The sequence below is a fragment of the Capra hircus genome, chromosome 7, assembly GCF_001704415.2.
Source record: "Capra hircus breed San Clemente chromosome 7, ASM170441v1, whole genome shotgun sequence".
NCBI lineage: Eukaryota > Metazoa > Chordata > Mammalia > Artiodactyla > Bovidae > Capra > Capra hircus.
Genome location: NC_030814.1, coordinates 19,870,661 through 19,898,206, shown reverse-complemented (window position 1 = coordinate 19,898,206; position 27,546 = coordinate 19,870,661). Strand labels below are relative to the sequence as shown.

The following is a 27,546-nucleotide window of genomic DNA, read 5'->3' as shown; positions in this document are numbered from 1 at the left end:
TTTGGTCGCCTGTCACTGTCCAAACAATTAAAATGAATCCATAGAGTTGTTAACAAATACCTGAATGCTAAATTTTGGAGGACTGTTGAAAAGGCAATTTAAAGGATTTTGACCAAAAACTGTGTTGAAAAGTTCTCACCGTGTTTTTTGTTTGTTTTTAATTTTTGGCTGCACTAGGTGTGCATTGCTGCATGGGCTTTCTGTCAGTTCAGTTCAGTTGCTCAGTCGTGTCTGACTCTTTTCACCCCATGGACTGCAGCACACCAGGCCTGCCTGTCCATCACCAACTCCTGGAGTCTACCCAAACTCATGTCCCTTGAGTCGGTGATGCCATCCAACCATCTCATCCTCTGTTGTCCCCTTCTCCTCCCGCCTTCAACCTTTCCCAGCATCAGGGTCTTTTCCAATGAGTCAGTTCTTTCCATCAAGTAGCCAAAGTATTGGAGTTTCAGCTTCAGCATTAGTCCTTTCAATGAATATTCAGGACTGATTTCCTTTAGGATGGACTGGTTGGATCTCCTTGCAGCCCAAGGGACTCTCAAGAGTCTTCTCCAACACCACAGTTCAAAGACATCAGTTCTTTGGCACTCAGCTTTCTCTATAGTCCAGCTCTCACATCCATACATGACCCCTGGAATAACCATAGCTTTGACTAGGCTAGACAGACCTTTGTTGGCAAAGTAATGTCCCTGCTTTTTAATATGCTCTCTAGGGTGGTCATGGCTGTGGCAAATAGGGATCGCTCTTCATTGCAGTGCTTGGGCTTCTCATTGAAGTGGTTCCTCTTTTTGCAAAGCACAGGCTCTAGAATGTTCAGCTTCCAGGCTCCAGAGCTGGCTCAGTAGTTTGGGCACACAGGCTTAGTTGCTTCATGGCAGATGGAATCTACCCAGATCAGGGATTGAGTTTGTATCCCCTGCATTGGCAGGCAAATTCTTATCCGCTGTGCCACCAGGGAAGTCCTCTTATAGTGTTATGGATGGCTTTTTCATTTATAAATGTTAGGAGAAGTAAAAAGGAGAATAATATTTTATGACCTGGGAAAATTGTATGAGACAAATTTCAATGTAATTTCGACAGAGACCATATGCCCTCCTAAGTCTAAAATATTCACTATGTGACTGCCTTCAGGAAAAGTTTGCTGACCCCTTGGTTTAAAAGATAAGCGTTCACTTTATTAAAACAGCAAATTCAAAACCCTATTTTGTTCTTCAGCCTTTAAGAAACCAGGTGGCTACACACTCGTGAAACCGCAGTCAAGACAGAGAACAATTCCATCTCCCCACAAAGATTCCCCAGGCCGCTCTGCAGACCATCCTTCCCTTTGCTCCGATAGCCAGGGAGCCACTGATCTGCTTTCTGTCACTGTATAGTAATTTGTGGTTTCTAGAATTTTGTATAAATAGAATCATACTGTGGGCACTTCTTTATGACTGACTCTTTTATCCAGCATGCTGATTTTGAGATTCATTCATGTTTTTAGACGTATCAGTGATTTGTCCTATTCGCTATTATAGGCTTTTTTCAGCTTTGTTTAGGTATAATTGACAAATAAAATGATAATATATTTAAAGTGTTCATCTTGCTGATTTGCCATGTGTGTGATTTGCTCTAAGTGTACAAAAGGGCTGATTCTGCTTGACTCGCTACAGACTTTACTGTTAGACAAGACTGTTAATAATAATAAACTTTTGCATAATCTGTTCTGCATAGAAAAACCACCCAAGAAACAAGAAAACAACTCACTTTAACTATTTTATTATTGTCATTGTTATCATTGTTAATAATAATAGTATTTTTACAGATTCTGGGTATTTCCAGTTCCCTATGACAGAGATTTCTCAAAGTAAACCAAAAATTATTTCAAACTATGTTTTAAGGTTCTTGTAAATATAACAGTGTTTAAATAGTCATGGTACAGTTTGGCAATTTTTGTAATTTCAGTTAAAACTATTTTTCATGTTCAAAGCTTAATCCAACTCGAATCTCTTCTCCACTTTCTATTAAAACCTTTAAAAATTACCCTCCGATTCCAAACCTCTCCTCCACTCTTGAGTTCCACCTCAGTACTCTTATGATCACTTTCAGCCTTGTCTGTTCTCAGTCCTGTCACCCAACTCAGTATGTCCTTCTGAACATGTTCTTATCTGGAAACTCTCAAAGCAGGGTGTTGGTGGGGTCAGGGGTTTGTGTTGTTGTAACTTTACAAAAAAAAACAACTTTAATTTTCAGTTCCTTGTATCTTGTCAGAAAGAGTCTGGCTCCTGATAAGTAGTATCACAACTGATTAGCATGCCATGCTTTGAAACTTAACAGAAGCATAAAGAACCTTGAGAGTCTCTGCGATGAAGTCCTGTAGGACAAGGTTCAAGAAGAAAAACTGAAGGACGGGGACCATGCCATCTGGAGATGAAATTGCTGAGGCATAACCTAATAATTGTCTTTTGATTCATGAGTATCCATCCCAAAAAAGACTGACCAAAGTGGCACATAGAGAAAAAAGTTTCTTAAATTGCAGATAGAAACTTTAGTTCTTTAAAGCAAAAGATATCTTATCTATAATATGGATATTTCTGGTTTAAAAAAACAAACAGAATTGTTGCACCTAGGATTTACAAAATTTAGGATAGACATTGGTCTCACCCTGAAAGTGAAGCCATGCAACCCAGATAATTTAGTTACAAACATCTCTGAAGCCAGCAGACTAAGCTAACTGAACTTCCATTGACTCTCTTTTTCTGAATAGTGGCCCTTAAATTAGTAAGGCATTTTAGAAGAACTTGATATAGCCCATGGTGAACACTAGGTAATTACTGATCCCATCCAAATATTTTTAGGAGCGTTTGAGTGATAGTTGTTCCCAAAGCATTCTAAATGTTTCAATTGCACTGAGAGCCGGTGGCCATCAAGATGACTCACTTATTTTCCTTTTCTCTATATATTTAATGCACACTTCAGATTGAAGAATCTTATTGTAAATAGGAACATTAACAAAAGCAAGTTATATTGCGAAAAAGAGCTGTTAAAAAAATGTGAATCAATGAAAGATGAAATTCCTAGTTTTCTCACACCTGAAGAAAATGCACAGACGCATAAATACAGTATTGGTCTTTTCAGTCCTGTCATTGGTATGAAATCCCTTGTCTCTGCTGCTAAGTCACTTGGTGATGCAAAACAGCAGTAGGTCAGCAGCTCTGTGTGACGCCAGAAGCAAGAAATCACCGAGACTTCACAGGAGTGTCTGCCAAGCGGAGAGCAAAAGCAGAAGCTGTGAAGCCCTTTAAGGAGAAGGAGTCACAAGAAAAGGCAGCAGCAGTATGCAAACTCAGGCCCAGCAGAGAAGCCAGACACAGCCAGGAAGTCACCTGGAGGTTCAGTGCCAAGCAAGCCCACCACCACAGGGGCACAGACCCAGAAGAGCAGAGACCAGCCATCAGTGGGTGTTCATTCTCCTGTAAGAGAGTCTTGGCACATGGAATGTGAGAAACACAAAGCCTGAGCCAAAGCAAATTTGTAATGAGCAACTCCCAAATTACCTAACTATGGTGAGAAAATTAGAGGACTAGAACCAACACCTGCCCGTCCCTACCCCATCCTACTGTCTGTCACTAATGAAAATTCAAAGCCAGAATCTCTTATTTAACAAATATTTCTTAAGCTCCTTCTGGGTGCCAAGGACCTTACTATGAACTAAAAATTACATCAGTGAACTAACTGGAGATAATGTCTTGCTTTCTAGGCGGTTATCCCTGAATCAAAGATATTCTTTTTTTGTAATCTCAAATTTGTAATTTTTGAGTTGAAAAAATATAGCCTAATTTTATTGAAGATTTCATTCTTCTAAGTTCTTCAGGCTGCACTGTCCTGTGCTCTTTCTTAGGCTATCCAAAAGATAGGTGGTTTTGATTAGGCCATTTGTAGGACTGTACTATTTCTTAACTATTTTTCGTAACAGAATTAACATATACCTGGAGATTTTGAAATGGCACATTTTCCTTAGGTCTCCAAAACCATTCTTCCTATTATTTTAGTATTGCTGTGCTTCAAAGTTTTAAAAACAGAAAAAAAGCAGTATTAATAAATGGTCCTTGTGTCTATATACTGTTTATGTAGACTTGATCACTACTAATATATCGACAAATTTGCTTAGACTATATTTTAATCATTGTTTTTAGAAAAATGATAAAGATTTATTACAGGAATTGAAACAAATAATAAAAATATAAAGATCAAAAACTGTTAAAAGTCACTTCAAACTTCATCCATAAGTAATCTTCATAAATATTAAGTGACTGTTATGATGTCTAGGAATTTTCCAAGTTTATTAGCACAAACCACAAATCCAAATTGCTTAGAGAATCCCAAGCAAAGAAAAGTATCCCTAGGCATATCATAGTCAAATTCTTGTGAATCTGAATAGCAGATCGCGAGGGCAGCTTGGGGAAGTGAAGGGAACATTGTATTCAAGAAAATCATAATAGAAGTTAATACTATTCTCATCAGAAACTGGAAACCAGAAGACAATGGAATGACCCCTTAAAGTCCTGTAACAAACAAACAAACAAAACCTGTTAACCTGCAAATCTATATCCAGTGACAATATCCCTCTAACAGAAAGGTACAATAAAAACACTTTCAGGCAAAAACTGAAAGAATTTATTTCCAAAAAATCTGAGTATCAGGAAATGCTGAAAAGTTATACAGATTGAAGGGAAAGGGAAATGATGGGAGAGAAATCTAATTCTATGAAAATTAATGGAGAACACTGGAAAGAGCAAGTAAGTCATTACATATAAAGGTTTATTTAACAAATCATTCCGACTTTATATATCATATGTCATTTTGTTGCAGACTGTTGACTATTTTAAAGTAAAAATCATATTTAAAATAAAAAAATGATGTTCATATCTGAACATCATTTCTAGACATATTAAATATGATTAGATGCCTACTTATAAATGTTTAAAATATGTGACCATATTATAGTTTCTATAATATACAAAATTTAATTTCAATTTATTTGAATTTGTCATGAGAAAAGCTAAAATGGAAGAGAAATAATTCTTAAACATCAAAAAATGCTTCTGTACCACAAAATACATTCTAATCATCACAAGAAAGATAAAAGGTTTCTCTTAAGAAATTATAAAGACAGTAAAGGATTGGAATCACTGTTTTTTATGACCTAGGTATTTCAATTTTATAGTATCAACTTGACTACATACTGTAAAAGATAATAAAATCATCAATGCTCAGGTCTCCTCCCATTTCACTCTTCCAAACATTAGGTGTGTGTGTGTATATATACACATACACACACATATATATAGGGGTGTATATATATATAGGGTTAATATAATATGTTTTCCATTGTCTAGGCTTAACATTTACATTTAAATCTATAAATATAATTCTCATAATTGTAAGATTATTCCAGTATCTAAATGCATAGATGGTAGTACCTTTTCCATGATCCTTTTGCCATCATCATTACTGAATTCTGTTTTTTCATTGGTATGGACAGGTCCTCTCTTTATTAGTTATATTTCAGTATCATGTAGTTTGGTTTTTAAGTTTTTTACCCAAGAAAATTTATGAATGCTGCATTCCCAGCATTGTCTTTAAGTTTGATAATTTCAAATGCTATATTGGCTGAATATAATATTCTTTCTCCCACAGAACTAAATAAATATTGCTCCATTATCTTTTAACACTAAAAGCTGATGTAAAGAAGTCTGAAGGCAGGCTAAAATTTACCATTTATTAACAGACTGGCTTGTTTTCTTTTGGAATCTCTTAAAGTTTAACACCTAGTAAGGCTATGATGTGATATCAAGGAATCTATATCAAAATTTTCCTGGTACATGGAATCCCTTAGAAGAAATGGAGTAGCCATCATGGTCAACAAAAGAGTCCGAAGTGCAGTACTTTGATGCAGTCTCAAAAATGACAGAATGATCTCTGTTCATTTCCAAGGACAACCATTTAGTATCACAGTAATCAAAGTCTATGCGCCAGTCAGTAACGCTGAAGAAGCTGAAGTTGAACGGTTCTATGAAGACCTACAAAATCTTTTAGAACTAACACCCAAAAAAGATGTCCTTTTCGTTATAGGGGACTGGAATGCAAAAGTAGGAAGTCAAGAAACACCTGGAGTAACAGGCAAATTAGGCCTTGGAATGCGGAATGAAGCAGGGCAAAGACTAATAGAGTTTTGCCAAAAAAATGCACTGGTCATAGCAAACACTCTCTTCCAACAACACAAGAGAAGACTCTATACATGGACATCACCAGATGGTCAACACCGAAATCAAATTGATTATATTCTTTGCAGCCAAAGGTGGAGAAGCTCTATACAGTCAGCAAAAACAAGACCAGGAGCTGACTGTGGCTCAGATCATGAACTCCTTATTGCCAAATTCAGACTTAAATCAAAGAAAGTAGGGAAAACCACTAGACCATTCAGGCGTGACCTAAATCAAATCCCTTATGATCATACAGTGGAAGTGAGAAATAGATTTAAGGGCCTAGTTCTGATAGATAGAGTGCCTGATGAACTATGGACTGAGGTTCGTGACATTGTACAGGAGACAGGGATCAAGACCATCCCCATGGAAAAGAAATGCAAAAAAGCAAAATGGCTGTCTGAGGAGGCCTTACAAATAGCTGTGAAAAGCAAAGGAGAAAAGGAAAGATATAAGCATCTGAATGCAGAGTTCCAAAGAATAGCAAAAAGAGATAAGAAAGCCTTCCTCAGCGATCTATGCAAAGAAATAGAGGAAAACAGAATGGGAAAGACTAGAGATCTCTTCAAGAAAATTCGAGATCCCAAGGGAATATTTCATGTAAAGATGGGCTCGATAAAGGACAGAAAAGGTATGGACCTCACAGAAGCAGAAGATATTAAGAAGAGGTGGCAAGAATACACAGAAGAACTGTACAAAAAAGATCTTCAAGACCAAGATAATCACGATGGTGTGATCATTCACCTAGAGCCAAACATCCTGGAATGTGAAGTCAAGTGGGCCTTAGAAAGCATCACTATGAACAAAGCTAGTGGAGGTGATGGAGTTCCAGTTGAGCTATTTCAAATCCTGAAAGACGATGCTATGAAAGTGCTGCACTCAATATGCCAGCAAATTTGGAAAACTCAGCAGTGGCCACAGGACTGGAAAAGGTCAATTTTCATTCCAATCCCAAAGAAAAGCAATGCCAAAGAATGCTTAAACTACCGCATAATGTCACTCATCTCACATGCTAGTAAAGTAATGCTCAAAATTCTCCAAGCCAGGCTTCAGCAATACGTGAACCGTGAACTCCCTGATGTTCAAGCTGGTTTTTGAAAAGGCAGAGGAACCAGAGATCAAAGTGCCAACATCCGCTGGATCATGGAAAAAGCAAGAGAGTTCCAGAAAAACATCTCTTTCTGCTTTATTGACTATGCCAAAGCCTTTGATTGTGTGGATCACAATAAACTGTGGAAAATCCTGAAAAAGATGGGAATACCAGACCACCTGACCTGCCTCTTGAGAAACCTATATGCAGGTCAGGAAGCAACAGTGAGAACTGGACATGGAACAACAGACTGGTTCCAAATAGGAAAAGGAGTATGTCAAGTCTGTATATTGTCACCCTGCTTATTTAACTTCTATGCAGAGTACATCATGAGAAACGCTGGGTTGGAAGAAGCACAAGCTGGAATCAAGATTGCCGGGAGAAATATCAATAACCTCAGATATGCAGATGATACCACCCTTATGCCAGAAAGTGAAGAGGAACTAAAAAGCCTCTTGATGAAAGTGAAAGAGGAGAGCGGAAAGGTTGGCTTAAAGCTCAACATTCAGAAAACGAAGATCATGGCATCCAGTCCCATCACTTCATGGGAAATAGATGGGGAAACAGTGTCAGACTTTATTTTTTTGGGCTCCAAAATCACTGCAGATGGTGACTGCAGCCATGAAATTAAAAGACGCTTACTCCTTGGAAGAAAAGTTATGACCAACCTAAACAGCATGTTGAAAAGCAGAGACATAACTTTGCCAACAAAGGTCCGTCTCGTCAAGGATATGGTTTTCCTGTGATCATGTATGGATGTGAGAGTTGGACTGTGAAGAAAGCTGAACCCCGAAGAATTGATACTTTTGAACTGTGGTGTTGGAGAAGACTCTTGAGAGTCCCTTGGACTGCAAGGAGATCCAACCAGTCCATTCTGAAGGAGATCATCCCTGGGATTTCTTTGGAAGGAATGATCCTAAAGCGGAAACTCCAGGACTTTGGCCACCTCACGCGAAGAGTTGACTCATTGGAAAAGACTCTTATGCTGGGAGAGATTGGGGGTAGGAGGAGAAGGGGTCGACAGAGGATGAGACGGCTAGATGGCATCACTGACTCGATGGAAGTGAGTCTGAGTGAACTCCAGGAGATGGTGATGGACAGGGAGACCTGGCGTGCTGCGATTCGTGGGGTCGCGAAGAGTCAGACACGACTGAGCGGCTGAACTGAACTGAACTGAACATGGTATTATAGTTAATACTTTCAATCTGTGGGTTAAAATTTTTGTTTTTTTCCAGGAACCTTTTCTTGTGTTAATGTTATATATTTTCACTCCTCTTCCGTTACATTCATTGAATTCCCTTTTTCACGGATAGTAACTACCAATTCTTGAGTATTTTTCTTACCGATTATCTTCTTTTAGTCCTTTAATCGGTCTTTTTTTCATCTTAATCCACTGGAATTTTATATTAGCCAAACCTCTTCCTGTATTTTCAAATTCTCTGAGTCATGATATGCCTCATCATAATCAGTTCCAGCTACTGATAGCTCAGTTGTTCATCAGCTCTCATGGCATCCATGAGATCTGTGGTGTCTATAAGTCCAATCTTTCATTGCTTATAGGTGTCCAGCTTTTTATTCCTCAAATATTTAAGTGCTGTATATAAAATTTAAATTTTATAAAATATATAAAGTTTAAATTTTATCATCTTAAATTTATATTTTAATATAAAACACATATTTATAAAATTTACATTTTAATATAAAATATGTATTTTATATTATGAAATTGATATAAACTATAATTTAATATTGCAGGAGGAGTCTTTACCATCTGCGCCACCGGAAAAGCCCTGTTTTTTAATATGTAGACTGAGTCAGTTCTTTGTGTTTTAATGGCTTGCTAGGTACTGCCACTGGTATATTTTTATCATATATAATAGCATTTTTCCAGAAACAAAAATAAATATTAGAAATAGAGGCCACATGGAATCAATATGTCAGGATGTGGGACACATTTAGCTCAGGATTGCTGAGAGCTCTTGCTGTGTGGGTGTGTCCATGCTCACAGGTGGAGGACGTAGCATGGGGTTTGTCACACTCGCTCCAACTGGCTGTGCGTGCAGGCCAGCATTCAGACAAAATAATGAACTTATGTGTCACATTATTTAGAGACAAATGAAACTAAAGGTATGAGCTTGGGCAGCTGTTAAGTGGGTTGGTTCATTTACTGTATTTGATTTTTCTTTTCTTTTTTTTATTGGAATACAATTGCTTTACACTGTTGTGTTAGTTTCTGCTGTATAACATCGTGAATCAGTCATATCTATACATGTATACTCTCCCTTTTGATCCTCCCTCCCACCCTCCTATTCTACCCCTCTAGGTCATCACAGGGAACAGAGCTGAGCTGCCTGTGCTATACATGGCAGCTTCCCACTGTCTATTAATATTTTACTCATGGCAGTATGTATATCTCAATGCTACTCTCTTAATTCATCCCTCCCTCTCCTTCCCCAACACGCTGTGTCCGAAAGTCTGTTCCCTATGTCTGCACCTCCATTCCTGCCCTGCAAATAGGCTCATCAGTACCATTTTTCTGTACATATGTGTGACTATACAGCATTTGCTTTTCTCTTTCTTATTTACTTCACTCTGTATGACTGGCTCTAGTTTCATCCGCATCACTTCAACTGATTCGATTTCGTTCTTTTTTACGGCTGAGTAATATTCCATTGTGTATAGGTACCACATCTGCTTTACCATTCGTCTGTAAACGGACATCTAGGCTGCTTTCATGCCCTGGCTATTGTAAATAGTGCTACAGTGAAGACTGAGATGCATGCGTCTGTTTTGAGTTGTGGTGTTCTCAGGGTACACGCCCAGTAGTGGATTGCTGGGTCCTATGGCAGTTCTATGTTTAGCTTTTTAAGCAACCTCCATACTGGCCTCCACAATTTACATTCTCGCCAACAGTGTAAGAGGGTTCCCTTTTCTCCACACCCTCTCCAGCCGTCATTGTTGGTAGATTTTTTGATGATACCATTGTGGCCAGTGTTAGGTGTAGGTTTGACTTGCATTTCTCCAGTAATGAGCAGTGTTGAGCGTCTTTTCACATGCCTCTTGGCCATCTAACCTCTTTTTTGGTAACCTGAAGAAATTATGGGATGAGAAAGCAGAGACAAAAAGGACTGCTGACTAAGAGTGCCTTTAGTTATGGCTTGATACCTGGTGTTACCCTCCTGAGATCTTTGTTTTCCCCCACTTACTTGTTTATTTTTGGCTGTGCTGGGCCTTTGTAGCTGGGCGGGCTTTTCTCTGGTTGTGGTACACAGGCTTCCCGTTGCCGAGGCTTCTCTTCTTAGAGAGCACAGGCTCTAGAGCTTCAGCAGTTGTGTCTCCTGGGCTCTGGAGCACAGTCTCAGTCATTGTGGCACACAGACTTAGATGCTCTGCACCTCGGGGGAGCAACATGTGGGATCTGCCTGGATCAGGGATCGAACCCATGTCTCCTGCCTTTTCTTTACCACTGAGCCACAAGGGAGCCCCTCCTCTGAGATCTTTTTACAAGTTTTTAAAAGCTTAACTGTTCTTAGCTGAGGGCTGCATCTTGGGCCTCAGAGGGGACACTTAGATGAGGTCTCCGAATCAGTATGAAACCCTGAGACTTCACTTCCTTCAGAGACAAGCAGCTTAGTCAACTTCACATTTCCCCACTTCTCCTCTGCCACCGCTTCCTGGGTGAATTTGTTAAATGGCAATGTTGATTCTTTCCCATCTTGTGTGGAACCGACATGAATAACTGAGATAAGCAGCCAAAATCTCCTGTACTTATCTGCTCCCTGATGACGTTAAGAGTATTTATTAACTCCTTTAGAGCAGGGGTCCCTAACCTTCAGGATCTAATGCCTAATGATCAAAGGTGGAACTGATGTAATAATAATAGGGATGAATGCACAATAAATGTAATTCACTTGAATCATCCCCAAACCATCCCCCTGGCCCCAGTCTGTGGAAAAATTGTCTTCCACAAAACTGGTCCCTGGTGCCAGAAAGATTGGGGACTGCTGCTTCAGATCATTATGGTCTCTTTTGTGTCTCACTGAGCACTTGTTAATAAGTTTAAATTCCTGCATCAAAATAAATTCAGAGCTGGCCAATCCAGATGTAATCCAACTAAAGATTTTTTGAAGGCATTTTTCCATCATTGTAGTAGGAAATCCAGTAAAATAATAAAAACAGCAATACACAGAAAGAATCTCCTTCTCTGTAAGCTTTCACTAAATAAAGACTAGGAAGGACAGATGAATTATATATATCCTGCTTCAGAAACAGTTAACCTGTTATTTGGTAGGATATTGTCTTTGTTAGCAACTTGGAGTAGGAGCCATATGGCCTGTCCTTGCCTCTCGTTGCCTGGCAGTGCACCTAGGGGTAGTCAGCACATTGGACTGAGTAACTGAGATTCTAGATGCTCTCATAAAATCCTGTTACAGAACGCCATACAGCACGGGGTGAGGAATCTGCTGCCAGTGCAGGAAATGTGGGAGACGTGGGTTCGATCCCTGGGTCGGGAAGATCCTCTGGAGGAGGGAATGGCACCCCGCTCGAGGATTCTTGCCTGGAGAATCCCATGCACAGAGGAGCCTGGGAGGTTGCAGTCCATGGGGTCACAAAGAGTCAGACACACACACACACACACACACACACACACACACACACACACACACGCACGCACGCACGCACGCGCACGCGCACACACGCACACACGCACGCACGCACGCACGCGCGCGCGCGGCACATTCAAAGGAGAACCTGAGATTTAACATACAGCTTTTGAAATAGGGACTTGGTTTTACTCTGAGGTCAGGAACCTCCACAGCTGAGTACTTTGGATAATGAAAGTCCTTTTTCTATATTTGCTCAGCCTGAACTGGACACAGCAAATGCCATACAATCTGCATTTAAACATTCTTTTCTTTCCATTTTAACAGTGTTTATATTTCCTGATACACATCTAAAAGGTTCAGAGTATTTACTGTATATGTAAATACGCTTTTAAGAAAAACAACAAAAAACGCAGCATATGCAGTTTTCACATGCAAGTTATTTTCAGCAGATAGTTCCTCCTCTGAAGCACAAAAGGCTTGATATAAAAACAAAGAGAGAATGTGCTGTTTTAACAAATGGGTCCTTGGAGATGAATTTTTAGGACATTTTTTTTCCAATCTAGCTTTTACCCCATTACTTAGTCACACTTAGAGAAATCCTGAAATAAATCAGTGACATTCTCACAATTCTCAAGGCTGACAGTTTAATTTTTTTTCCCTGTTTTGTCTATTGCTGTGGCCAATATAGTTAAGTCATACCCATGTGAAAAATTACTTGTACAAGAAAAATGTTGGATGTGTGTGTTTTCAGGAAGATTTGTTTCTGCTAATGTGCATGACATCATTTGCACGTGAAACTAATTCGCTTACCCTACGTAATTTAGAATATTAATGTTGTATCCAAAAAACCAAAACAAGCCCAATTCAAAAGGAAATTAATGTTTCAGTTACTAATTTTGTATTATAGTTAGAGTAATTGCATTTTAAAATATTTTAGCAGATAAACCACTGATTTCAAAACAGAGTTGTTAATTATATAGACTGGATGCCAACTCAGGATGGGGTTATTTCAGTACAAAGAGGAGACAATCCTAATTTATAACAATATTCCAGAAATGGCAACAGGGATCAAATGCTAGTGTTCCTACCTTTCAGACTGTCCTCTAATTTCATTTTCCATTAAAAGTTAGTTGTGATTCTTGTGCCTTGAGGATTTTCTAATAGACTTTTTACTATTTATTCCAGCAGGTACAAGTCTTAAGTCCACAATATTGTTTGGTTTCCTGCTTCTACACTGCCAGAAATATTAGGGGCCATGGGAGAATGCGGACCTCAAAACTGACCATACTTACTGGTGTTTTATGAAGTTTTGACATTAACTCCTTTTTTTTCTTTAACAGGCTGTGTGTCTTACTTTCAATTTTATGGATTAATATAAGAATTTTAATAACTAAGGAGATTCTTATTTGCTTCCAAAACTTAAACATCAGTATTAATAGACACAAAAGGCACAATTTAACATATTTTATTGGCTGAGTGTAAAGGTCAAAATTACCAAGCTTTATAGAAGCATGATTAGAAGCATACAGTAGACCCCTTGTAGAAATCATGAAGGGAAGCCACTGTAGGCAATGTCTGGAACACAATTGCAAAATGTGAGTTGCTCCCTGTGACGGAAGCAGAGCAATTGTCGAGTTTGACTAGATTGCAAAAGAATTTAAAGGGCCAGCAGATGTTTAAGAAGGAATGAGATAACTTTGTCGTCCTCATGTAATGTTCGCTGAGAAGCATGCTAAATATTAAGCAATCCATACTGAATCCCTGTGCAGTGATTTTATTCCAACTGAGATAAGTAGGTGAGATAGAAAACAAAAGCAGAATGCTTAATTAGCCCTGCCCTTGCCTCGGTCTCTAAGGTGGCTGGAGCATTACTCACCGTTTTGCTGAGAAAAAAGTAAAAAAAAGAGAGTGCAATAGGTGCGGGAAGAAAAAAAACAGTAAGTTTTTCAAAGGCAAGAGATTGCCCTGTAAAACAAAATGTACACAGTGAATCAGACAGACATTTCTCTGCAGATCTCTATTCAGGTATTAGAAGAGCTAGATTTCAGAGTTCTGATGTTTTAACTAAGAAAAAAATGACTTGTTAGCGAGAGGGCAGTTTTCTCAAATAACACTGAAGAACCTTTGTGCCATTCAAAATTTGCAACGGCCTCCTGCTCCAAACACGTTCTGTCATTCCCAGCTTTGGGGAGAATTTGGAGAACACTTGCAGAAAGGCAGCTATGCTTGCAATCATGTTTATTCTTTAGCTATGGTAGCAGGCTTCCCTTTAACATGCTAGTATTCTCTTCTTTTGCAGGGACTTTACGTTTTTGTGGTTTATTTCATTCTACACAACCAGACGTGCTGCCCTATGAAGGCCAGCTACACAGTGGAAATGAATGGGCACCCAGGACCTAGCACCACCTTCTTCACCCCCGGGAGTGGAATGCCTGCTGCTGGGGGCGAGATCAGCAAGTCCACCCAGAATCTTATCAGTGCTATGGAGGAGGTGCCTCTCCTTGCCCTTTCTCCTTCTCCGTCTGTCTGTCTGTCTGTCTCATACACAACCTTTCCATTTTATAGAGTACAAGTTAAAAGGTGCCACGTAACTTTCAGGTCCTTTTCCTACTGACGTTCTCTGATCTCTGATATTTGCTGTGCTTACTGTGGTACCATGTCTGTTATCTAATTCTTTTTCCTCTGTGCTTTGTGAGCTCTACTCACCAGTGGTTTGTACTGGGAAGTCAGCATGTAATTTGTCATTTCTTTCTTCAGAAGCTTCCTAATTTGACCTTTGTGCGTAGTCACTCAGTTGTGTCCGACTCTTTGTGACCCCATGTACTGCAGCCCGCCGGGCTCCTCTGCCCTTGCAGTGACTAAATCTGCTTCAGAAATGGTGTTTCAAATACTGTTCCTTCATGAAAATATTTTCACGGCTCTCTTCCTTTGCCCCGCCCAATTCACCATTCAATCCCAGCAAACAAACAAACCTCCCACTGTTCCTGACCACATCGTTTTGGGTTCCTATGTCTAAATCACGTTGCCACCAACCCATCATTAGTGTCAGCCATAGCACTGGTACCACTGCTCATATTTTAAGACGTATCTGAGGTTATTTGTCCAGGAGGACATGGCCAGGAGGGTTACCCTGACAATTTCTGCAGTGCCTAAGACGTGCCTGCCTGCTATTCCTTACAGAGCTTATATCAGTGTCTCTATAATAAAGAGCCAAGGGAAACAGTATTTGTGTGTGTGTCCTGAAAAAAAATCAAGAAATCAAAGTGCATATATCTGAAAAGAAAACAGGTGATAAATAGGTGGGTAGATAAATAGATAATCTGCCTGTTCAGTGATATGTTTTAGTGTCTTTCATGTTAAATTTTGAAAGTAATTTTATTCATGTTAGGTGAAAATTAAGGTAAGTGATCACAAATAAAGTATCATATTTAAAGACTGGGATATATGTTTAGTACCCTTAAATGTTTAGCAACCTAGTACCATTTCTATATCCCAGAAGTTCTTAAAACTGAATTATTTTCACATCACAGCTGATAACAATAGAAACAAATATTGCCAGGATCAGCAGTGCAGGAGTAAATCTTAAAAAAAAATTTTTTTTGTCTCTTTGATTGGTTACCCAGTTTAGATCTGTCTAGATCTGAACTGTGCAATACATTAGCTATTAACCATGTGTGACTGCTTAACTTTAAACCAGCCAAATTTAAGTAACAGTAAAAATTCAATTCATCCATCACCCTGGCCACGTCCAAGTGCTCAGCAGCCATCGTAATGGAGAGCAAAGATATAAAATGTTTGTAGCCTCACAGGGCTCCGCCAAACCGTCCTGAACCATCACTGTCCTGAAGAGTGCTAGTCCAGATGTTCTGCTGCGTCAGGAAATGTTTCAGGTTTCCTCTTCTCTGATTGACTTATCCCTCCCTCAGATCCCTTTCCTCGGTTGCGAGGCATCCTGTAGTCCCTCAGAGCACCTTGTACTGGGAGGCAGCAGTTGTGACGATTCAGTTCCTGGCCTGGGCCGTCTGGGGTGTAGCACAAAGCCGTACCCTGAAGTGCACCCTGCATTCCTCAGAAGCTTGGAACTGGCCTTGCTCCAGCTGTCAGCGAGGGACTGGCGGAGACATTCTGAAAAGCCACGCAGAGAAGGGAAAGCATTAGGAAAGGAAGGATTAAGGGATTTTTTTTTTTTAAGCAGTAACCAAAAAGGAAGCAAATATATTTACTCACTTCAAGATAGAAATATCTTTTTCATCATTTAAATTTTAAAAACGAGGACTTTAGAATTCTATCAAAGAGCTTTTCTTTTCAATTCAGTATATCCTTGTAGATAGCTACTATATTTAAAACTCTATGTTTTATCTTAAAGATTAGGAGAGTTCTTTTCTAGTTCTTATACTGTTAACAGCTTTTTTTTTTTTTTGCACATATTCTGTGAAAAACAATTAATGTATGGATTGGGTTAAAAGATACTTCTCTTTTTCCACACACAACAGCATAGAAATCTACAAGTAATTCTCATAGAGAAATTGTTTAGTGTTACCAGGTTAGATTGTCTCATGAAAAGACGTACTTTTCTGAAGAACAGGTAAAATTAAATGTCTTACATCTATAAACAGTTCAACTGCCCTTTCACTTGGTCTTTGTAATGAGGTACAGAGATAAATAGCTCAGATAGATTTCAGGATAAATATATATGTACTCATATTATGGTTTCCTTTTCTTCCAACCCCAAAGGTGCCACCTGACTGGGAGAGAACATCCTTCCAGCAAGCCAGTCAGGCCAGCCCTGACTTAAAGCCAAGCCCACAAAATGGCGCCACGTTCCCTTCCTCTGGAGGCTATGGCCAGGGGTCACTAGTAGCCGATGAGGAGTCCCAGGAGTTTGATGACTTGATATTTGCATTAAAAACTGGTATGTGAACCCTCAAACCCATTAGAAGGAAGCCCTCTTGCTATGCTATGATTTATATCTTCTTCCCATGAAGTTTCAGAAGTACAATGTCACCGTTAGCGCATTCCAGTTCCCATGACCCATTCCTAATCCCAGCCGAATTCTAGGATATTTTGTTCTTGGCACCAATATGAGACAACCTAAAAATAATTGACAATTTGCTTCTAAGAAAAAAGGCATATTTTAACTTGATGTCAATATCTGTGCACTGAAATCTTGATGGATAGAACACTGATTGAGATAAATTCAGCGCTGTAAGAATCTGGTAGCAACCTCCCTGAGAGAATTTTGCCTTTGACCTGCCAAAGAGAATTTCTTATGGAGTAGCTTTAAAGCAGATACTTTCAAAGGCAACATAATGTGTCTCTCGTACAGTTCTACAGTTTTTAAAGTGCCATCATGTGTAGTATTTCATTGGATCTTCCTGTATATTCAGCTTCGCCAGTCTGTGACCCCCATGGAGAGTTGTTTTCCAGTCAAATATGCAACTTCTTTCTTTTCCTTTTTTTTTCTCTCTCAGAAAAATGTTGATCTGTCACTGCTACCAAAAGTTCAGTGAACTTTTACATTTCCAGATGTACAAACATGCAAGAAGATATGTCTGTGCTCAGATGAATTTATTGAAACAGTTATTCGAAAGTACATTCTATTATATATATCCCTGTGCTCAGATCAGTGCTTGGCAGTTGGTAAACCTTTTGTAGATGTTGTTGGAAAATGAATGAATGAGAAAGAGAAAAAAAAGAAAGAGAAGGAGGGAGGGTAGAAGGAAGAAAAGAAAGAAAGGTGAAATTTAAGAGTTTGCTTGGCGGAATAGACACTCACACAAACACAATATTAAGAAGAGTAAGATAAGTAGTGGAAAGAGTTGTTATTAATTATTAAGGATTCAAGGAAGTTTACAAAAAAATCTGATCCATTGTGTCTTGAAGAATATGTTGAGTTTACATAAGTAAAGCATAGAGGAAAGGCATTACAGGCTGAGGAAACAGAATTAGCCAAAGCCCAGGGCTGCAAGGGATGGGGAGTGAGGTGAGTGAAGTCAGGCAGCAGGAGCAAAGTCTGGAAAGTAGTTTACCTGCTTTGTTGATAAATTACTGTAGTTCCTCAGCTGGGTTTCAGCTGGCACCCTGTTTGGGATATCACAGGCATGCCCAGCTAAAAGGTCCCCCTGACCGGATATACTTGGGAAACTGCACAGATTCGGTATGCAGCTGAGCATTTTAGCAGATCTAAAAAGTCCTAAAGAAACCCACTTCGTTCACCTGTGGCTTCCAGAACACGTTTAGCGACAGATTCGTTTGGAGAAGCAGAGCACTTCCTGACACTCTGCGTGATAGAAAATTCTCTTCAGGTGCCACGCTAAGGGGTGGGCTTTTTATAGAACTCAGTAAGCCATAGAGGTTTTTGAGGAGAAGAACATGTTCCCACTGGTTTTGAGGCAAAGTAACTCTTAGGGAAGTCTGAAGAATAAATTTAGAAGCAAAATCAGAAAAGCTGGGAGGTAATTCCCATAGCCCCAAGAAACGTGGTTTAAACCGCGAACCTGGGAAGCGGCAAGAAAAAGGACAAGGGAAATGCTGAGGAAACACAGAGACGACAGTCAGCAAAAACTCATGCTGCTCACCTAGGAGACCGGGGAGTCGTACATAGAGCATTCGCTCGCTTGCCTGCTCTCAAGGGGACACTGGTGAGTTCAGACCCACGTGGATCATTTGATCATTCAGCCTAGTGGCTCTTAAATATTCAAGTTGGGATCTTTGGTGAGAGATCAAGGTTGTAATGATCAAGAGGTAATGATCTTGAATGGCATCGTGCAGAGTCACATGTGAAACTATGGGGAGAAATGAGTTTACTCTGGAAGAGTGGAAGCTAAGAGATGAGATGGAAAGAGGTGAGGAAGGAAACAGAGAGGGAAGAATGGAAGACATGATGAGAAAAGAAAGGAAACAAGAAGAACATCCAAGATAATACTTATGCTTAAGAGTGAATAGAAGAGGGTCCTACAAAGGACACTGTAGCAAGGTCACGAGAACTAGAGAGAAGAGAGTTCCATGAAGGAGAAAGGGGCAAGTGTGTAAAATGCTCATCCGCGTTAAGGCTGAAAGGGGGCTTTCAGGTTACAAATAATTCTCAGGGTAGATTATGTCCCCAGCATTGCAATGCAGACAGTTGCTGTTATGACACTGGAAGCATGAAATGAATTCCTACAACATAATTAAATTAGATCTGGATCCTATATATATAACAAGTATTAAATGCATTCCCTTCAGGAATGCATGGAATGACTCGCTTACTTATAGACTGAGTTTAGCATTCCTTAGAGTTCCCGAAACTCTTTTAGGAAGTAAATGCTTAAAAAGACCAAAATAGCAGTCCCTCACACTGGTTCCCTCTGTTTTTAGGAAAGGTACTATAATAATCAAGTCCTACCCCATAGATGCTTTCCATCATAGAATATGGTCAAATCAAAGGGGCAGCCCACCTGCCATTCTATCCACAGTGGAATTCACAATTGACACACAGGCCAGATTTGGCTTAACCGGGAGTTCTATTTGAACCTCATTGCACTTTTAACATTTTTTGGAGCCAAAATTGTAAAATGTAGAGATATCCCATAAAAATCCAGAATTTCTTCATTAAAAAAAAAAAATCTACCAATAAGGTGCTTAAAATCTAACACAGCATTGCTTGATTGGAGCTGAGTAATGGCTGCTCTTCTAGTAGGACGTGAGCTCTTCAGTTTGTCCCGTGCCCACCAGCCCTGTGTCACTGATTCATGCGAGCCTCCCTTGCAAACTGTGATGTTTGAGTTTGTAAACCTTGACCTATCTCAGATCCGCCTTAACTGTGGGCCACTCAAAGTCAAGTACTGGGAACAGTGGATCTTCCAAGTCTTTCTCATTGGAACCCCTAAACAACTTTGAAAACCTGTGTTACTGTTTGCATATATCTAAATAAGCATCTAAAGGTGTTATCCTGAGTTTAGATAGTATTAAACAATGTAATTTCTATTGTATTATAAATTTTAGGGTTTAAGGGTTTAAGTACCAGAGCAATTTGATGCCCACTGTTATTCATTGTATTTCAAAAATATAAAGCAAACTTTTATTCCACAGTTGGAGATTTTACACTATTCTCTTTTCTCTTCTAACTTGTATTGCCATTCTACTCACAGCACAGAATTTTATCCTAATATAATATATTTTACGTTTGAAATTCATTTGATTGATGTAAAATACAAACCCTGGCCCCCAAACCAGTCATGGATTTGTTTTTCCATTTGAATTTTAACCATATTGAATTTAATTTTTAAAAAAGAACACAAAGAAAAAGAAAACACAACTGACATTTTCATTTTAAAAATAAATTATTTGTCCCTGTAGGAGAAATTCACATTTCACTCTAAAAAGAGGACATAGTATCTTTCAATTAGTTGTTCTCGAAATACATCAGCCTCGGGACTTTCTTGGCAGGCTAGTGGATAAGACGCCAAGTTTCCACTGTAGTGGGTATAGGTTTGATCCCTGCTTGGGGAACTAAGATCCCAGCATGCCACACTGCACAACCATAAAGAAGAAAAAAGAAGTCCATCAGGCTCTTCACAGGGAAATGAGACAGTCAGCTCTAGACTAGTGGTGTCTTATTATTAACAGAACTTTCCAATGTATCCTCATTGTCTCCAGCCAGGACTTTGGGAGAAAGAGAAGAATCACCCTGGAGCAGCCTCCATTTGAAGGAAGAGGAGAAGGTGTTGAGCTAACTAGAACAGACTCAGCCTACACAGAGCATGAGTCCAGAACGGAGGGGGAAGTAGTCTGTGCACACCCTGATGAGAAGTGTTTAGATTACTGTCATCTTTATGTCAGCCAAAGCTGGCGAGATTCTAGAAAACATCAAGCTGGGAGCATACTGGGCTTTGAAACAGGGTGTTTTTTTTCACTGGGGTTTTCCCCAGAGGGACTAATCTGACTCCCCATCTTCCTTAGTCCATTAACTTCCTTCTTTTACCTCAAACCAGTGACACTAATGTCATGGCAGACGTTCCCTTCCTGGAAACCTTTAAATGATTTCTTTTTCAGTCAGAAGAAAATAAATACCAAGTCCTTGAACAGAAATGAAAACATTCAGAATCAAGGTCCAAATTCATGAACTCCTCAAAGAACCCATTAATAAATTTCTCTTTCAGAGGCATCACAGAAAACTACAATGACTTATTTAACTCCAGGAACTTAGGCACTCCAGTGTACTAAACAAAGTTAGATGGAGATCAAAGTGAAAAAGTAGAACTTGAAAAGATTTGGATTTCTTTGCCTCAGAAGCAAACTGAAGGAGTGTGACCTTTGTATCACTGCCACATTTCAAAAGGCCATAGGAAATAAGAACGGGCTTTGAGTTCAGAGACATTTGTGTTGCGATCCTAGCTCTTCCGTCTTCCGTCTGCATGACTTCCAGTAGGGAGCTCAACCTTTCGGTTTCCTCATTTATCACATAAGGATTCTCATCGTTAGTTTCCATGAAGTTTAGAGATATGTCTATGTGAAGATTCTACTGTAGTGTCTGGCAGAATTTAAATTCAGTATGTGGTATAAAGTATCTGTTGTTATGCTTAAAAACAGTTTTACATGTTTATAATGTGTTCTCTTAACACCTCAGTGTTCACTGCAACATAACTCTTGAAAATAGTGAGGTAGGTTGGTGCCTGAATATCTGCCAAGTAGTTTGAAATGTATTCTATAAACAGATGTGTGAACACTTGAAACCTGGGGGACAAAGAAGTCACACAGTTAGAGCTGACCCCATAAGAGACCGTTAGTTCAGTTCAGTCGCTCAGTCATGTCCGACTCTTTGTGACCCCAAGGACTGCAGCACGCCAGGCCTCCATGTCCATCACAAACTCCCAGAGTCTACCCAAACTCATATGCATTGAGTTGGTGATGCCATCCAACCATCTCATCCTCTGTCATCCCCTTCTCCTCCTGCCCTCAATCTTTCCCAGCATCAGGGTCTTTTCAAATGAGTCAGCTCTTCGCATCAGGTGGCCCGAGTATTGGAGTTTTAGCTTCAACATCAGTCCTTCCAATGAACACCCAGGACTGATCTCCTTTAGGATGGACTGGTTGGATCTCCTTGCAGTCCAAGGGACTCTCAAGAGTCTTCAACACCACAGTTCAAAAGCATCAATTCTTTGGTTCTCAGCTTTCTTTATAGTACAACTCTCACATCCATACATGACTACTGGAAAACCCATAGCTTTGACTAGATAGACCTTTGTTGGCAAAGTAATGTCTCTGCTTTTTAATATAAGAGACCATCAGATGTATTAAAAGACAACACCCTACATTTGGTGTCAGAAGTCCAGTTGGAGGGACTTCCCTGCTGGTCCAGTGACTAAGACTCTGTAGGGAGTCTAATGCAGGGAGCCCACCTTCAATCCCTGGTCAGGGGACCAGATCCCACATACTGCAACAAAGATTGAAAATCTCACATGACACAACTTAGGTCCAGCATAGCCAAATTAATTAATTAATTAATTTTTTAAAAAAAATAGAGAATTCCCTAGCAGTCCAGTGGTCAGGGGCTTTCACTGCCATGGACCTGGGTTCAGTCCCTGGTCAGAGAACTAAGATCCCACAAGCAGCATGGCATGGCCAAAAATAAAGTAAAATTTAAAAAAAGAAGTCCAGTTGTATATCTTCATTCTAGAATTTCCCTGCTATGTGACATGGGCCACTCAGTGAACACCTCTGATCCCCATTCAATCTCTGTGTCTATAAAACAGGACTACTAGTCATGCTTTCTAACTAAAGTATGTTGAAATGTTGAGGAGAGACTCTAGATAAATGTGAATTGTTACTTGTGGTTCCTTTGACATCGCCTGTTCATTCTACCAAGAGGGAGAGTTACTATCATCACCCTAACTGGATTTTTCATAAATTTTTAGCTTAAAATTTAAGCACGAAAATGCTTTTCAGAATATCAGGATGCCTATTACCAAATCGGAGAAGGTGATGGCACTCCACTCCAGTACTCTTGCCTGGAAAATCCCATGGGCGGAGGAGCCTGGTGGGCTGCAGTCCACGTGGTCGCGAAGAGTCGGACATGACTGAGCGACTTCACTTTCACTTTTCACTTTCATGCATTGGAGAAGGAAATGGCAACCCACTCCAGTGTTCTTGCCTGGAGAATCCCAGGGACGGCGGAGCCTGGTGGGCTGCTGACTATGGGGTCGCACAGAGTCGGACACGAGTGAAGTGACTTAGCAGCAGCAGTGTTACCAAATACCTTCCTAGACCACTGAATGAATTACAAAGAGACAAGAAACCTGGGCTGTGTTCCCAGTTCTGCCGTGTTATACTTCTGTGGAGGATGTGTTCCGTCTTGAGTCTCGGCGAGGGATTAGGATTTGGGTATTGTGCATTTATGTCAACTGGGAGGAAACTGAAAAGGAGGACCAGGTGGCTCACACAGATGTGGTGACTCAGGGGAGGCTGCAGCGAGAACTTGCTGACATCGTCCAGGGCTCCACACTACTGGACAAGAAGGCGACACCCAGTCACTTGTACAGCTGCACCCACATTCAACCTCTCAGCCCCGTGTGCCCTGACACTCACAGTCTGCTCAGCAGGCTCTCAGTTCATGAACTTCTTTCAAGCATGCTTTGTCGCCATGCTGGGCAGATGGTTATATGTTCCTGGTGTCATTTAGAGGGGCTTCCCAGATGACCAGCAGTAAAGAATCCACCTGCAGTGGGGAGACACGGGTTCGATCCCTAGGTCAGGAAGATCCCCTGGGGGAGAAAATGGCAACCCACTCCAGTGTTCTTGCTGGAAAAATCCAATGGACAGAGGAGCCTGGTGAACTGCAGTCGGGAGTCTCAAAGAACTGGACGTGACTGAGCACAGACAATGACTAAATCAGAGGGAGTTGGTGCTCGATTGTTACACTAAGCCCCACTTTCTCCTGGTACTAATGCTGAGGTCCTTTCTGTTTCTCTGGAGTTAATCCCATTGGGCAACTGAACACTTGAGTTACTCAGATCAAGCTGCTATAGGCCTCAGGGCCTCAGTCACCACTTTATAAAATGCCAGTGTGTCACCGATCCACTGGGAGGTTCTTCTGTTATAAGTTGGGCAGTTCCTCTGCTTCCCTGGCAGAGAAACATGGGCCCTTTGTCCTTCAAAGACAGTGTGGCAAACTCAAATATTACTTAAAACGTAGGGCCAAACACCATAAGGGATTCAAGAAGACTGATAACAACAGCAGCAAAAGACTAGAATATGTCTATTTGGTAAAGTCCAGTCGGGTTAGTATCTTGAAAGGCAATGCGGCAAGTTCCAGGCTTGATGCAGTTTATAATAGGAACTAATGTTTGTTCTTGAGAAGGCAGTGGAATGCAGAATGGATCAGAGGGACATTCTGATGAACTAGTGATGAAAATTAAAGAGGCATTTTCAAGAACAGAGATGCAGAACATAATTTATTACTATACTCAACAAACCTTTGCTGAATATACACAGTGGCTGGGCACTGTCCTGTGACCTGGGGGACATAATCCAATGGAAGAACCAGAAATTTTTAAAGAGAATCAACATGTTGTCATGGGTAGCACAGGAGATGCTACCTGAGTTGATATTTATAGGAAGAGTGAAAGCAACCAAGCAGAAGGGTTGAGGGGCAGGGAAAGAGCCTTCTAGGCAGAAGTGCTGATTAATGACATGGTGGGGAAAGGGAGTGACCAGTGGCTCTAGTGAGACATTTAGGCGAGAGAGCAGGACAGAGTCAGATGGATCAGCCTTCAAGCTGGGCTGAAGACAAGCCCTCCAGAGATCAGACAGCAGGAGGAGACACAAAAAAAAAGCAGAAGAGCTTTGAAAAGGGTCCACAGGATAAGATTGGCCAGTGCCGTGTCACGGAACCAAAGCCAGGCAGTGGGGTTTCAACAGCAGCCTTTAAAAGAGAGAGGCTGGGAAGGACAGAGACCCAAAAGAGGGAGGGTTTGGCTAGAAGGAGATCCTTAGCAGGCTCCTGCTTCCATCTCCAAATAGGTTGAGAAGAAGCTAATCCACTGTCTTCGCATAGCTACCAGCTCTGCAAAACTACCTTTCCACCTCAGATAGAAAGAGAAGTATGAGCTGCCCGGGTAACTGGTTTTTCACTTTCCTTCTTGTTTGCAATCTGGTGCCCAGCAGAGGGGGTGGGGCTGGGAGCTGTAATCTCTGATGATTCAGCCAACAGCACACCCTGTGACTACATCCCTATTCTGTCTGTGTGTGTGTGAGAGAGAGAGAGTTTGTGTGTTTACACATTACAGAAGAAAACAGCAAGGTGTTAGTCTAGCCCTGTGTCAAGTTTTCTGAATCATTCCGAGTTGGGAAAAAAGTAGTAAATAGTGGCACTTCCTCAATACAAAGATTCTGGGTGCTATCTGCAATCAACAGCTAGCTTTGTGGGATTCCTATGCAGATCTGTTTTTGGCACTGGGTTACATCATTATTTTTATCTTGGGATCAGATCTGAGTCATTCAGAGCCAGTGTCTTCGGGGTGCTGATATGATACCATGTGTTAATGCACGGTTTTCTCAGGTCCCTGCCCACACCGAGTGTCAGCCGAGGGACCTGCTAGGTTCAGTAGACGTAGGGTCGGAGGATATATGTTTTCTAACAGCAAATCCTACCCCCCGCCCTCTGCGCTGAAAAATTCTAATTAACTTGCCTGATTTCTTTTGTACTTTAATAAACCCCCAATTAAGAAATGGTGTTCCTGGAGTAAGTTATGCCTGTCAACCATGTAGAAACAGGAGAAAAAAGATTGAGAACACGAATCCATGTCTTTAGAAATTAATCTGTACTTACGGAAACTACCAAAAGGAATTTAAAATACAGTTTAATAGTTGTTAGGTGTCAATAATATGTATTCTACGTGTATAGCTCACTTTTTACTAAGACAGTGGAAATAGACGTGTGTTAACTTAATGGAATTTGACCATTAATTTGCTGGACTAATAGTTGGGAGTTTTGTGTTTATTCTTCTTTCTGCTGCAGGCGCTGGTCTCAGTGTCAGTGATAATGAATCCGGTCAAGGCAGCCAGGAGGGAGGCACCTTGACTGACTCCCAGATTGTGGAACTCAGAAGAATCCCCATTGCCGACACCCACCTCTAGCACCTCAGTAATCATTAGAACGAGGGTACTTTCATGTTTGTATTGGCTCTGTGCTAAAACATTCTATAATAGGATTCTGTGAATTGTGCTGGATGATGAAGCCAGAAGTGATTGTTGTGTTCGGAATATAAATTACTTACCTTTGTGCAACCTGAAAATTAACTGCTTACAGTGAAAGCCTGGATCGATTTCTATCAGTTAATAGGATTGATTTATATCAGTTAATAGAATGTACATATTCCAAGAGTATTCGTTGTTTTTTAATAATGCTAACATTGTTTAATAAAAGTAATAACAATCAATAAAAACCATAGAATCCATTTGGCATCATGCAAGCTTGTTGTTTATGAGAAAATATTGTGCCCAAGCAAAGAAGCAAATTCTGTCTAGACAATGTACATCACCCGGTTTCTTCCCACACTGATACAGGTGATCCAGATTTAAGACTTCACCTTCATTCCTAAAAACCAGAAAATGTATTGTCTGCTGATTTTGCACCCGAGTATTGATGGAGTACTGTAGTTTACATAGTCTTTCATCAAAAGTATTTATTTCTGCTCATTACAAAATTAGGGAACTGAACATCTTCCAGAATGAATGTTCTGTTCCCAGTTAAAAATAACTTCACCAAGCATTTTAACACAGCTAAGAAGAGGATCATCCAAACAGTGCAGAGTTTGTTTGGGAGAAGTTATTTCTTGGTTTGGATTTTTCAGTCTTTGACTTGGAATGAGAAATCAGAAAGTCTGTCCTAGAACAAACACTATTGTGTTCAAGATGATTTCATTGACTACAGTTCCAGAAGAATCCTTTAAGGACAGAACAAGGTTGTTCTAAGAAAGACTTTTTGGCCTTTTATTTTTGAATTCTCAAGTATTTGGGGGAAAAAAATCAGTAGTCATTTTAAGAAAAAATTAAAATTGAATAAAAAACCCACCTAAGGGAAATTTTGATGTTAATAATTTCCCTTAAAACCATAATTAAATCACTCAAGTGTTCTATCATCACCATGAAAAGTGGCTTTATTTTTTATAAAGCCTGAGGTGGCGGTATTAATCTTGATGAATTATAAAATGACTCTCCTTTCTTCTCCTTGTTGGTACTCCCCTACTTCCATCTCGTATTATATTGTTTTGATCAATCTATTGTCTTTTTAGCTGCCCAGGAAACAAAAACTGCACAACAAAATCAAACAGCATAAAAGACAAAAACATTAATGGCAGAATCACAATCCTTTTTAGGAAGTTTAGAAATGGTGGTAATACAATTGAAATATACATTAAATGACAAATAAATTTGTTGCCTCTCTCAAGCTACAGCATTGCACTATAGTATCTTCCAAAATAGGGTAAAAGCAGTTGATGAAATTGGTTATAAAGTAAAAATTTAGCATGAAAATTTTGAAATGGGTAATAACCATTTTTAAAATGTTAATAGGCTTTAATGAATTTGAGGCTTAGATGATGATTGTAGAAATGTGAGATTTCAT

General features: G+C 40.0%; 1 protein-coding gene across 1 annotated transcript in view; it reads left to right on the top strand.

Annotated features, from left to right (window-relative positions):
• ADGRV1 (adhesion G protein-coupled receptor V1) overlaps nt 1–26,375 on the top strand; it is a 542,844-nt gene extending 516,469 nt beyond the window's left edge. The window contains exons 88-90 of the mRNA XM_018050044.1: nt 14,242–14,433; nt 16,677–16,854; nt 25,939–26,375. Of these exons, the coding sequence (XP_017905533.1) occupies nt 14,242–14,433; nt 16,677–16,854; nt 25,939–26,057 (489 nt within the window). The 3' untranslated portion in view covers nt 26,058–26,375. The remainder of the gene's footprint in view (nt 1–14,241; nt 14,434–16,676; nt 16,855–25,938) is intronic.